General features: G+C 41.2%; 1 protein-coding gene across 2 annotated transcripts in view; it reads right to left on the bottom strand.

Annotated features, from left to right (window-relative positions):
• The window catches only part of sgk1 (serum/glucocorticoid regulated kinase 1), a 38,807-nt gene extending 25,763 nt beyond the window's left edge, over positions 1-13,044 (bottom strand). The window contains exons 1-3 of one of the 2 annotated variants that reach the window (XM_044169526.1): positions 12,623-13,044; positions 11,904-12,099; positions 6,996-7,235 (exon numbers count right to left, since the gene is read on the bottom strand). In XM_044169526.1, coding sequence (XP_044025461.1) covers positions 6,996-7,235; positions 11,904-12,047 — 384 coding nt within the window. In that variant the 5' untranslated portion in view covers positions 12,048-12,099; positions 12,623-13,044. Of the gene's footprint in view, positions 1-6,995; positions 7,236-11,903; positions 12,100-12,622 lie in introns of those variants that run through there. The other variant, XM_044169527.1, reaches the window with a different exon arrangement.
• Positions 13,045-13,596: the final 552 nt, after the last annotated feature.

Below are 13,596 nucleotides of genomic sequence, written 5' to 3'. Positions count from 1 at the left end.
TAATTGTAATAGAGGAACATCAATGTAGGAATGAAGTTGAAGTCAAGGTTTTCAACAACCAATCAGCTGATGCTATCAGATGGCCAGGAGCACAAGAAGGAGCTGGAAGTTTGCCAAACTGATACAAACTGGCTTTATACCAATGCTCAGCTGGCACCTCACCAGTTTCATTACGAAGCACAGAATATGAAAGACTCAGGGGGTTCCGACTTGTGGCATTAATTTGGAGTGAATGCGAATATATGCTGAGGTCTTTAACAAGGAGAAAAGAAAGTTTTGAGTCAATTAGCTGAACTATTCAAAAGAGTACAAACAGAAGTTTGGAATGAGAGGCATTTCTCCCTGGTATTGGTAGAGTATAAGCCAACAACTTGGAAAGGGATTTTGGCTCCCAGTACTCTCTTTGTAACTCTTTGTATCAAATATAATTGGACCTTGTGGGCTGTTCCTCTTATTTCCTGCTTATTCCCAATACAAGCTAAAAACCGCTTTGACAGTAATGCAATTCATGGCAAATGCAACTAAAGCTGGAATTCAAGTGAGGTTTTTGCAAGGCCGTGCAACTTGTTTGGCAAGTGAGGAGAGACATGGGCAACTAAGTTCACAAGTTCATTAGGTGCACCTGGTTATCAAATACAACAGCCCTGCAATAAATCATTTTGCTGAGACTGTGTCAGAGAGTCGGTAGTCATTTTGTAGATACAGTTTGTGGTGTTGTATTGGATTTCATTATGCTGAAATAAGTTTCTAATATTGACCTAAATATTGGTAAAAACCGGTCAACTCATAAATTTAGATGAATCAGCAGCAAATTAAGATTTTCTATCCAGTGTGCACAGTTTAAATTGCAACAGCTGCGTGGGAGATGGCTGGAGTCCAGAGTTCATGTCCTTGCCTCGAAAACATCAGTGGAGTGCCAGTAAAAGGTCACCAGTAAAGTGGTGTGATCTTTGAATATGACACACAAGTCATTAACCATTAGCTCCATTAAGAAGTGAACTGTCTGAGATCTACTGCTTCTCAGAAAGCACAACTAAGGCACTTCACAGATAAGACTACGTCAAGAACCAAAGTCTGGAGTTCAAAGTCCAGCAGAAACGTATTCTCACATTACAGAGAAAACGTAATGCAGCATAAAAGTGAGAAATCTTTGTGTAAGGAGACGATGTTAACAGCCAATATGTAGGGCAAAGATGTAGGCATTTCTACCTCTAAAATCCCCCTGACTTGTCATCTGGTGAACCACCTGAATTGTATTTGTAACTGTGATCGACTCACAGTCTCACTTGACAGGATCTTTGAGTGAAATCAGCCCACCACAATTGCCTCCTCCCGGTCTCATTCACTGACTCAGACACGATGCATTAGCATTTGTGGAACAGAGCTTAGCCTGCAGGGCCTTGTCACTGCTGAGAGGGAACAAGAGAGGTGGATTTGTCACAGGTCGTCTCCCTCTGTTTTGTTTCTGTGGAGAACGAACCGGTACGGCCAACTTACACATGAGAAACACATTTTAAAACGCCAGTGACCTACTGATCATCTGAGCTGGGCGTTTGAGGACAAAGGTACAGTATGATCAAGCTTTTGTTCCAGCTGACTCTAACAAAACATTAACAAGGTGAGCTTACTTCACTGACAAATAAGGTAAGCCTTTTTCTGCATCCAAGCACATTTCTAGAAATTCATATTCCCTGTACTTTGTACCACCACTTTCAGTGGAGATCTAATCAAGAGTCAATGACATCTCGCAGGCTGCATGGGAGTAGATAAAAATCACTGCTCTTCTTGGACACGGTTGGCTTCTCTCATTGCCTTGGATTTCTTCACACCCTGTCTTCTCTGCTTCACTTCCTGCCTTCCTTCCTTCCACCTCTCTCCTGCCCTCTCTCTCTTTTTGTCCTGGATGAATGAGTTTTGGACAGTAAACACAAACAGGACCAGAGTGGGTCAGGCCTTTCTGGGTAAAGGTGTTTAAACCATTCCGAATACACACTGACTGATTAACAACACTATCACCTGATCCATACCCAGAACAGACCATAAGGAAATGGGAATAATGCCAGTAAGCAATTTAGGTAATGGTTATGAGCTTATATAATACCTAATATAAAAATGGAGTATAATAGAGCCATTTTGCTGTTATGTTTTGGTTATATTTCAAATGTTCTCTTGTATCTGAATTCAGTAACTTGCCTGAGAATCATCACATTTTTTTTAAGTTTTCTTCAGTATTAAAGTAGTCCAGTGATGGTTGTGTGTAAATCCATTGGTAAATTGCAAACAGGAACTGCTAATAGATAATTCGGCATACTTTTAATGGTGCCAATCTGCCAAAATGTAAATAAATATAGCTAGGCTAAAAAACGGGGCTCAGCTAGCTGACTAACTGACTCCATGGCAACATTATACTTTCTGTTTACATCCCCCAATGCCCCAAACTGTGGGAACTGTAGTTCCAAAACTTAGAGCTTGAGTAGCCCACAAATTGAGGTAAGACAAAGAATAATAATAGGAGTTAGCCTATGAAACCCCCTGATTTATTGTATTTTAAAATCATAATATACTTACAAAATATTTTCTTTAGGAAATTACACTTTTAAAAGTTTTCAAATATGGAATACTTCTTATTAGATGTGAATGTAGTAAATGTAGTGTACATTTATATTGTTGCTGAGGAACAATAGGCTAATCCTGGGGGGAATGTGTACCTTTACGAATATGTATTGTGTGTATTACATGTTGTACATGTAAATATTTTTGCCATGTCCTCTGTGAGGGGTTTTTTAGAGATAGTACACTGCCATCAGGACAAAGCACTGAACATGTAGGAGAAAGCTCCCTTATTATAGTGTAAGTCTGCGGTTTGTGGGCTTTAAAATAAAGCTGCACCTTTAACACTGCTTTAGTTTCCAGGTAGTGTTTCATTGGTAACCTGTATGTACAAAATATTTACACTGTAATTTGTGGGCTGTAATCTAAAGCATTTCTGAAGTTCCTGTAAGATTCTATAAAAGTACTGAAATTGTATGACAAGAGAGATAACATGCCAGGACAACCAGCAGTCAGCAGAAGTTCATGTTCTTTTCATTTTTGATTATGTCTTCATCAAGAACAGTACAGGCTTTATGTAAGAGATTAGTGGAAAGGCTGCATTTGCATTAGCTGTGTGTGTGTGTGTGTGTGTGTGTGTGTGTGTGTGTGTGTGTGTGTGTGTGTGTGTGTGTGTGTGTGTGTGTGTGTGTGTGTGGAGTATCTGACAGTCTGTTGGTGTGTACATGGGACAGTACAGGACGTCCTTATCAGAAGGATTTATATGCTTTTGATTTCTGGTCATGCTCAGGCAGTGGGGCAGATGCTCTGACCTCATCCTCTATCTTCTAATAAAACTGTCCTCTCAGCTCTTTTCATCTCTCTCTCTCTCTCTCCCTCTCTCTCTCACTCCATCACTGCTGTTTCCCCTGTTTATGTCTCTCCCCTAGCTCCGCCAATCCCTCAACTGATCTCATTTTACCTCTCCAGCCAATATTGTTTACCCCTTGCCTATTTTTAATTCTAATTTTTATCCAAACACCCCCATTACCCGTCTTTCCCTCTACTTACAGTATTACAGTAAACCTCCCCTCCTCTCCTCCCTTATTTTCTCTGCAGTTATCATCCCTTGGGAAAAAATGCAGGTGTCATAAATTCAGTACACTGATTTCATATAATAATAAGATCAGCACCATAAAGTTGGTCTATATTTAGCTTTAGCTCTGATAGACTGATAGTAGCAGTGGGGTGAATGCTATGCAAAGCATATAAATATAAATATTATATAAAAATATTATTATTCATTTATTTTTTTGCCTCTGAGGGGTTAGTGAAAACTTTTATTTCAGTTCAGATGCAGCTCCTCTGGCAACAAACAGCGGCATTTTGTAGCCAAGTACAGATTAACAATTTCAAAAGCGTCTGCACACAATGAGTGTAATGCAGAAAAGCTACAGTGAGCAGGACCAAAAGTTGAGCATTCCGTTTTCAACAATAGAGGACACTTAAGGCAAAATAATATACTTCTAGATTTACAACAGCATAAAAAGCCTAATGAATAAAGAGCGTCATATCAGACCATGACAAATGTCCCTGGAGCTTTCCCTTCTGTCTCTGCACACTTAAGAGTAAGCTGACACTCTCTGTCAGCGTCTAGTGTCTTACTCATCTCCTCCTCTAAAATGTGACAGCATCCTCTCGCCATCATCACCCCACTTTCTTAAGTCCGAGTCGGAGACACTTGTTAGACAGCGACTGATATGGTTCACTTTGATGGGCTGACAAATGTCATAGTGAAGCTTTGCTCATTTGCACTTGAGTCAGGCCGTGGGTGGCCCCCTCGAGGACGGAACAGTGTGTTTGGTGTGCAAGAGGAAATGTTTCTGTTACTGTTCCATTTGTTGAACGAGCGTCACGCTCTACGAGTGTTTGGCAAACCAACTTTGATGGCCTGAGTTGTTACATGTAAGTGTTTGGACAGAGTGTGCCGAGATGTGGTACAGTACATGGGGGAACAGTACAGAACATGACGTCTGTGTGCTGAGTATTTGGCAATGCCACACAAAGTTAAATACAGCAAGAGTGCGTTTCAATCCATATTTAGCATAAGTATCTAACTGCTACTGTATGTTGTAAGTTTCCAGGTTGAATGCAGTCAATCATTTATCGACCACATATGAGATATGAACAGCCACTGTAGGTCAGTACTGTTTAACTCCACTTTGGCTTCGCATTGACGTCACACACACATGCACACACACTCTGCAGTGAAAACTAGCTATGACTCACCACAGAGCCCCCTCCTCTTTAACTCCCCCAGCCTGCTCCCAACTCGCCGCAGCACCCATTAATTCTACACACGCACACACCGGTTATCTCCAGCGAGACATAGTGACAGATCTATTGGTTGTGAGGGCAAGAGGTGGAATTGATGGAGAGATAGAGCGACACAGAACGGCCTGGAAGAAAACCAGAGCAAAATGAAACTAAACGGGAAAAAGCTAATGGGCAACAGGAAAGAGAATGGAGTGATGGACAACAACACAGTCCTGTTTTTATATTCTCACACACTTCAACATTGTTTCTTAGTGCGCACGCTCACATGCAAACACACAGTACAGTGTGGCTTTGTTGTGCTGGGACAGTGATGACTCATTCTCTCCTGTCGCCCATGGGACTCAAGAAACACACAGACACAAACGAGCAGGGAACCATTTGATGGGTATGATGATTGATAGGAGTGGGATAGCTATTATGATTGCAGTTGCATAACCAAGGACAACCTGGACACCTGTAGCAGCATTAGTATTGATGGACTGGTGTGTGTTTGGTCGTTTGTTGATAGCATGCTGTTCAATGCACTGGTGTTCATTTTTTAATTTTGTTGTTTAATTTTGAATACAATGTTCATGTTCTCTGCTGCCTCCTGCTCTAATTTCATAAACACCAGCCCGTGGTGAGCAACAACAACAAGGGGGTCTTCAGTCGCCTTATTATTTATGTTACGTAACAACACTCGTGGTAGAGCTTAAGCGGAGAATAAAGACAAACAGAACAATGTCTAGAGTCCTGTTAGTATCTAATTTGCTTCTTTGACTTATTTCAAAGAGCGCTAATGGGCAAACAGAGGGAGGTCTGTAAAATGAGCCAAGTGTTGTTAGGGAGTGTGTTAGTCGATGTACTTGCACCTGCATGCCAGAGGGGGAGATTTGTGGTGAGAGAATGGTGAGATGGGGGGGGGACTTCCTTTCTGTATGGCACACATTATGAAATAGATCACATTGCCATTATTAACTCTTCATTTACCCCTTAGATTTCCCATTAAGTTTCTTTAATTGTATTGGACATCTTCTTGTTCCAGCACTGAAGCGACAGTAAAGAAAGCTGAAGTGAAACTGGAACTTCTGAGTTCTGTGCCGGAGGTAAGAAAACCTCAAAATGACGTTAACATTTTACTAAAAATCATCACCTTACTAAAGAGTATGTTGAGGTTCATGTAATTTGAGTGCAGTTAATTGATTTGATTGTGCTCTTATATCAAATGGAAATATTCTACATGTGCATTATTCTATACATATTTCTTCTAAATTCAGCCTGAAATATTTGCAAAGTACTGGCATCTTTGCAAAGTTTGAGACATCCACTGAAGTGTTTGGTCAGGCAGAGTTTAGAAATATAAAGGATGCATCCATTTTATCACAACTTGGGCCTTATTTTCGTTCTTTCCAATTGGTAGTTATAATGCTGTGCTCTCCAAGTTCATTGCTTGGATTTAGGAAAGTGGCAACATTGCTAAAAATAAGTCTGAGAGGTTTTAAACAAACAGGTTAGTCAAACTGGACAAGAAATCAAGGAAGAACTGTGAAATTTTGACCCAAACTGTTTGTTGTAAATATACATCACAGATTACAGACTGAACTTGACCTACAGTACCAAATGTTAACATTTCAGGTGTGGTGGTTTCGATAATCTGGCTAAACTATTGGTTTGTTTAACCTGTTGTCTGACCCAGTGGTTCCCAACCTGGGGGTTTGGACTCCTCGAAGGGGTCACAAGATAAATCTGAGGGGTCATGAAATGATTAATGGGATGGGATAGCAGAATATTTATGCTACATATGTATTTCTCTAATCTTTGCTTTTTTTCTTGTGGATTATTAAATACTTGATGTCTTTAGTGACTACAATGTTGTTATAAGTGATATAAATGACAGCCAAGGTATGGAATTAAGACTTAAATTGTATTAAACTGTTATTATCCTCACTGAATACAGTTCTGTGTGTGTGATGGGGGTGACAAATGACACTCGGAGGTGTAGGCAGTTGATTGTGTTGTCACAGAGTGAGACAGTGTGTCTTAATGAATGAGTAGTGACACAAATGCATTAATGGACTCTCTCTCTCTCTCTCTCTCTCTCTCTCTCTCTCTCTCTCTGTGTGTGTGTGTGTGTTTGTTTTTCCTTTTACCTTGCAGCCCTTGCTCTTATCATGGACGCTGGTTTGCCCGCTGGCAGGGCATGGCGAGCACGGCTCCTGGTGGTAATACTGGCCGCCCTGCAGGCCGCCGTAGTGACAGCAGCCGTAAGGCGAGGGGAAGTGTGTGTACCACAGGTCCTCGGCCAGCGGACACCTTGGACAGGAGTAAAGGAGGCCTTTCCCTTGGGTCTTCTCCACGCTCATCTTGGGGTTCCTCATCCATCTTCGTACCTGCGAGGGAAAGAAGTGTTCATGTCAAAAGCAGCTTGAGAAGTTCATTATTCAGAAGTTTGATCTCACTGTTACTTTCTCTTCTTCTTATTCACATGTAAGTACTCGCACAGGTGCTCCACAAACACACACACACACTGTCAATGCTGCCAGCTGCTCCTTTGATCATAGAAAGAGGAGTTTCTCGTGTTATCTCTGATTATATGTCAGTTCAAGTGGGACACACACACACACACACACACACACACACACAGCATTGCACTGCAAAGAGGCACAGATTGCTTCTCTGCTCTGCCACACTTTGCACACATGGATCAGCATGGGTACACACACAGAATGACATACATGCACACACACCTGTTGCTTGTTGATGACACAAAGCACAATGTTGATGGCACCCTCAAATATGAGGAAGAGTGAAGTCTATCTTGCCAAACCTTGTCTAAGTTTCTTTGGATTTTTTGTCTTCGACTCTACTTGCTTGACTTGCTTTTATGTCAGAAATATTTCAGAAGAACTCTCTCTGCAGAAGGGGACTTTTGTGGCTATTTTGGTGAATTATCACAAATTAAAACCCTTCTACATCCTTGTCACTAACAGATGTTCACATTATGCAGCCGTACTGCACCTGCAATGAGAGGTATTGTGTTTAATGGTGAAATATCACTGACACATGTTGATGCATGCAAGCAAATTGCATACTCACACCACTCCTGCAGTGACTAAGACTTCCAAGAAAAGCACCAGTCACAAACCGTAATATCCAGTTTGTGTGTGTGTGTGTGTGTGTGTGTGTGTGTGTGTGTGTGTGTGTGTGTGTGTGTGCGTGTGTGTAACTGTGTGTGTGTTTGATGGAAAGAAATATGGAGGAGAGGTGGTGAAAGTGGAGAGGAAACAGACAAAGGGACACATGGGACACAGAAGGAGAGCGACAGGGAGAGAGAACAGCAACGTTTTCTTGAAAAGCCTTATGAAATCTCGCCCTGCTGCATGAGTCAAACATTTAGCAAACATGCGCAGCGGGGCAGTAGCCTGTGTGACTGAGCAGCAGAGTCCAGATATCTGTAACACACACACACATAGACACACACACTGAGATTGAATGCCTAAGTCGATGGGTAGCCAGACAGCATGTCACGGCATGTCGGGTCTAAAGGAAAACAGACTTGGAAAAACACTCCAGCAGGTCAACACAAAAACAAAACAGCCACTGTAGGACTAGCACAGAAGTCCAATGACATGCACATGAAATAAGAATACTACAACACGAGTTTCTTCACATAGAACATTTACATCCAATTAGAGGACTTTGTTCCTTTGTTATTTTTCATCATATTCAAAGTAGAGTGAGAAATGTTTCGGCACTACCCCAAACAGTGAGAGTCATACCTCTTGTTTAACAATTTATGCTGACGATGAAACTGATCAGAGGTGTCATCTGAAGCTTAACACTTATTCACCTCAGGCACAAAAACACGGTGTTTTCCTTTCTGTAGCCAACTTTAAAATCCAGTGAAGAGCTATACATTACATCATCTTTTTGAAGGGTTTGTTTGTCCATGTGTAAACACGTCGTATCTCAAAAACTGCTGACCTTATCTTGATGTAACTTTGGGGAAATGTTCCATCCCAAAACTGCATTTCCAAATTGCCCAAATGGCATGTCAAACGCTTGATCGTGTTTGGAGCAACGTTGCCTTTATATTTCCAGTTCTGTATCTGTGTATCTTCTCATCAAGATGTTACCTGAAATGTACAGTCTGAGTTCACACGCACACAGTCATTGATTTTATATTTCCTTCCATTGTTTCCGTTACTCATTTGTATGATATACTGCTCCGTCTGGACTCATGCTCTCCCCATTATGTGATTAGGCTTATTTAGACACAAATAGAGAGACAAATAAACCCTGAACAGCAGCAGGCATTAATTCTGATTTGGGGCTGTGTGCTGATGCATATCTGGAAGCTTCTGTTTTTCTTGTTAGGGTGGGAGGAAAGCCAATTTTATACAGAAATATGCAAAAGGAAGGCAAGAACAGCTAAAGATTTAACAGTTAGATAGATAGATAGATCGATAGATCGATAGATAGATCATCAGGCTCTTAATTACTGATACAACAGAATGTGCCTGTGGGAATGCATGTGTGTTTGTGCGTGGGTGTTAACACAACACAATCTGCCCGTATTAACCTGCCGAGTCATCTGGGATCCACACCATACTGTACACCATCTGAGACCAATACACACAATAACACACAATTTGGACAACCGTACTGCGAGCAAGAACACACGTCAATGACACAACCTGACTATAAAAGCATCTAGATCTACCCAGCAACCTAAAGCCAAGGATTATTTATCAAGTACATAAATAATTGTTGATTGTTCCCAGTGTTTTGTTGTCCTGGAACACATTCACTCCCTAAGGCTGAAAATGTGGTAACTTGAACATAATAACCTGTGCAATAACGCCTTGCTACACTGTCTGATTTATTACATTACACTGTTTGGATAATGGAAAAAATTATGTTGTGCCATATCCCCAAAGCAATACAGTGATTATTGAGTGAATGTATCACTCCACCTCTCCTCCACACGCTAGAAGTAATGTTAGTCATTTCCTCCTGTAACACCCCGCAGTCGTGCTGCTCTTTTCTTTTGATCTTGCGGAAATCAGCTGCAAATTATTCCGATTTGTAGGAAGCAGAAGTTGAACTGTTTTTCAAGCTTGGCGTGTTTTGAGTGAATGCAACAAACGCTAATATAGGTTTAGGCAGATTACAGCATATACTGACACTCACAAGTCCAACTATCCCCTCATCTTTTCAACCAGTTTTGCAGTACTTCACATTTGATGGCATTATTATTTACATTAACATTCACTGGGTAACAATGGGCATCCTTGTACATCCCCTCTCTTTTGAAACACTGTTACTTTTCTACTTTCATAATTATGCTGATTTATTGGATTCAACGTTTTTAATGTTCTTATAGAAGCACTGAACACAAGGATTGCTAGTCACTAACATGAATATTTAAATGGATTTTTAACATCTTACAGATTGTTTACATCTGTTTATGGCTGGAACTAATGATTGTTTTTATCATCAATCAATTATTTTCAATTAATCGCAAGGTCTATAAAACACGGGAAACACTTAAAAATGATCCCAATTTCTCAGAGCCCAAGATGACATCATCAAAAATTCCATACCCCAAAGATGTTGTATTGATATTATATTATATTATATTATATTATATTATATTATATTATATTTACAATCATGGAGAACTAAGAAAACCAGAACTAAGAACTTTTTTTTGCACTTTTACTTAAAAAATGATGATTACTGATGACTAAATGATTAATCAACTATCAAAACAGGTGCTGATTAATTTGCTGTTGATTGATAACATTTTTTTGCTCTATGTCTCTTATTTTTCTAATGCATGCATATATTTTAAGCACAGGACAATCTACTACTTTCTAATAAGGCATACTTCATAAGGGGTTAGCAAGTTGTAACAATGTAATTTTATTACTGTTAATAAACCATTTATTAATGCTTTATAGTGCAGTAATAAGAACAACTTTTATGTGCCTTATTGCAAAAATTCCCTGGTCCATAACATCCTCTAGCAAACCTTACTTTATTCTTTTACCTTGCTCTTTCTCTCATATTGATGTCTCATTTAAAAGTAAACAACCCATGACCCTTTATTAATGACTTACTAACATTTATATCCGCAGCCTTGATGGCTTATTAGAAGGTGACTAAGTCATTAACAAGGGTTAATGAGTTAAACTGTTATTCCACTTCAATAGTCCACAAAGTAACCGGTTTGATAATTTGGTCATAACTATTTAATCAAATAGTCCAAGACAAATAAATTATAGTATAATGCTGGCACTAATATTAAAAGTAATTAATACTGTAGTTTGAATAACGTTATTTGGGTGGGATTGGGGGCAAAAACGTCTGCAGTTGTAAATGTTAATAAATTCCTAGTTAAAAAGAGCTAGCTTAAAAGACAAACCAGTTATATTTGACAACAAATTATTTATTGACCCCTACTAAAGCCATTAGTTACAACTTATAAAACCTTTATAAAGTATGCCTGATTAGAAAGCTGCACCAAAAGTGCAGTTTTGTAGTCTGTTAAATGACAATGAGTGTGTGTGTGCTGACTTTTCCTAAAACAAATGTACAATCCAAACACACCAAACAAGGAAAGCATTTAATGCAAACCATTAACATTACACAGGAAATGAGCCTTGTGACAGCACTGCAGCATAATGCAGGATATGCTGAGTAGATCCTTAACTATAGGACCTCGCCAGCTCAGTGATGTCATGACTTCTACATAACAGACACTTGTGAGTTCTGCAGTGCAACAGTGTTTTGGAGCACACACACACATACACAGGGAAACACAAACAGTAAACACAGATACGAAGGGAGCCAAATCTTGCGCCTGATTAACGCGGCTTAGCTTTCTCAATGACATCATCTCTGGCACGCACACACGCACAGAAAGAGAGGGAGAGGGAACACTCCGGCTGTGACACCTCCTCTCTCAGCCAATACACCTCTCACTCTGGTTGTGTAGGCACACACTCACAGACGCATCCATCCCAAAATGTGTGTGTATCATCCAAACTCACCTTTCTCTTGACAAACTGGAAAGCAGAGCACTTCTTAAAGGAAAAGGCAGTCTTCTCTCCCCCTCCTCCCACTCCTGCACCTCCTCCACCTCCCCCAGATCCTCCTCCTCCTCCTCCTCCTCCTCCCCCGTTCACCAGCTTCATGGCCGACACCGGCACGCCGCTTGCCTCCGTAGATCCCAGGATGACGGACAGGCTGACAGGGAGTGAAAGAAAGAGGGGGAGAGTTGTCTAAGGCATGTGGAGAGAGCTGTGGCTTTTGCAGAGATAAGTGTGGGACAGCAAATGAGAGAGGCGCCTCTGTGTTGACAGAGAGATAGAGGTGGCAAAAAGAGGATGTGAGGAGGAGAGTGAGAACGAGAGGAGGTGGAGGTGGAGGAGGCAGATGGACCAAAATGAGAGGGAGAGAGGCGGGATGCTGCAAAGAGAATGAGATAACTGGAACAACTAGGTGTCAGGATAGAGATAAAGATAGGGTGGAGGTAAGAGAGAAAGTGAGAGAGATGCACACAAAAAGATGGAGAGGAGGAGAGGGGTACCAGCTCCTGTTGCTGTGAGGAGAAAATCTCAGTTAACTGTCTGTCTGTCTATTTGTGTGAAGTTCATCCATGCATATGTAAGTATATTCACATGCTGAATGTGTTTACATGTCCCTCCATAGTGTGTGTGTATGTGTATAAATGCATGCACTGTATGCACACGTCTTCCCCCCTCCGTACCTTGGTGCTGGTGCGTTGGCTGGTTCCGCTGCAGCTTTAACAGCTTTTTAATCCGAGGATTCCTCCGAAAACTGGTCCCAGATCTGAGGCACCAACTCCTGCTCCTCAGTTACAGGTGTCCCTTCCCTTTTTGTCACTGAACTATGCCCACACACCCAAAAGAGGAGGGAGAGTCTGCTGATGATGTTGATGTCCGTTTCAATAAGAGCATGTCCCTGTGTGATTAGTGTGTGTGTGTGTGTGTGTGTGTCCTCAGTGGTGCAGTTGTTTGGAGTGCACTGTGAGTGAATGCATTGATGCCGCAGTGATGTCAGCCTGTAAACAAAAACCCAGTGTGTGTATGAGGCGTGTGTGATGTGTCCAGCTGCAGTCCTCTGGCTCACACCAGCGCTACTTTATCAATGAAAGGCTCTGCAGCGAACAGATGCCGCCTCCCCTTCTCTCTCCTTCCATCTCTCTCTCTCCCTCTATCCAGCTCCCTCACTGTCCCTCATCACCACTCTGCCCTCCCCCTTTTCCTTGGTAGTGGCGCCTCCTTCTCCCTCTCTGTATCCCTCCTTCAATCTACCTCACCTTACAGTTCATCCCTCCCATGATTTATTTCCCTTTACTTGTCTCTGAAATTGTCCCAGTGAGGACCGAAGAGCACAGGGACATCCAAAATATGTCTCCACCACAGTAAGCGTGTGAGAGTTTAATGTACTATCTTGCCTGACAGCTCTGGTCCAGCTGGAATTGATTCACACAAGCAAACACACACACATACCTCATCATATCTGTGTGTATGCCCTTGCCTCTGTACCTCTAACACAGGGATAGTTTAATTTCCTAATGTGACACCCATGAACGATAAAGCTTAGTCATGTTCCTTTTATGAATCCATGCACTTCAGGTGTGCAGTAAAATCTGGCAATAAATATAAAATCATGTTTCTAGTTGTGAGCCAGCTGTATTGCCTTGAAAAGAAATTATAA

This window comes from Siniperca chuatsi, linkage group LG16, assembly GCF_020085105.1.
Source record: "Siniperca chuatsi isolate FFG_IHB_CAS linkage group LG16, ASM2008510v1, whole genome shotgun sequence".
In the NCBI taxonomy this organism is placed as follows: Eukaryota; Metazoa; Chordata; class Actinopteri; order Centrarchiformes; family Sinipercidae; genus Siniperca; species Siniperca chuatsi.
This window is presented reverse-complemented; position numbering and strand designations above follow the sequence as displayed.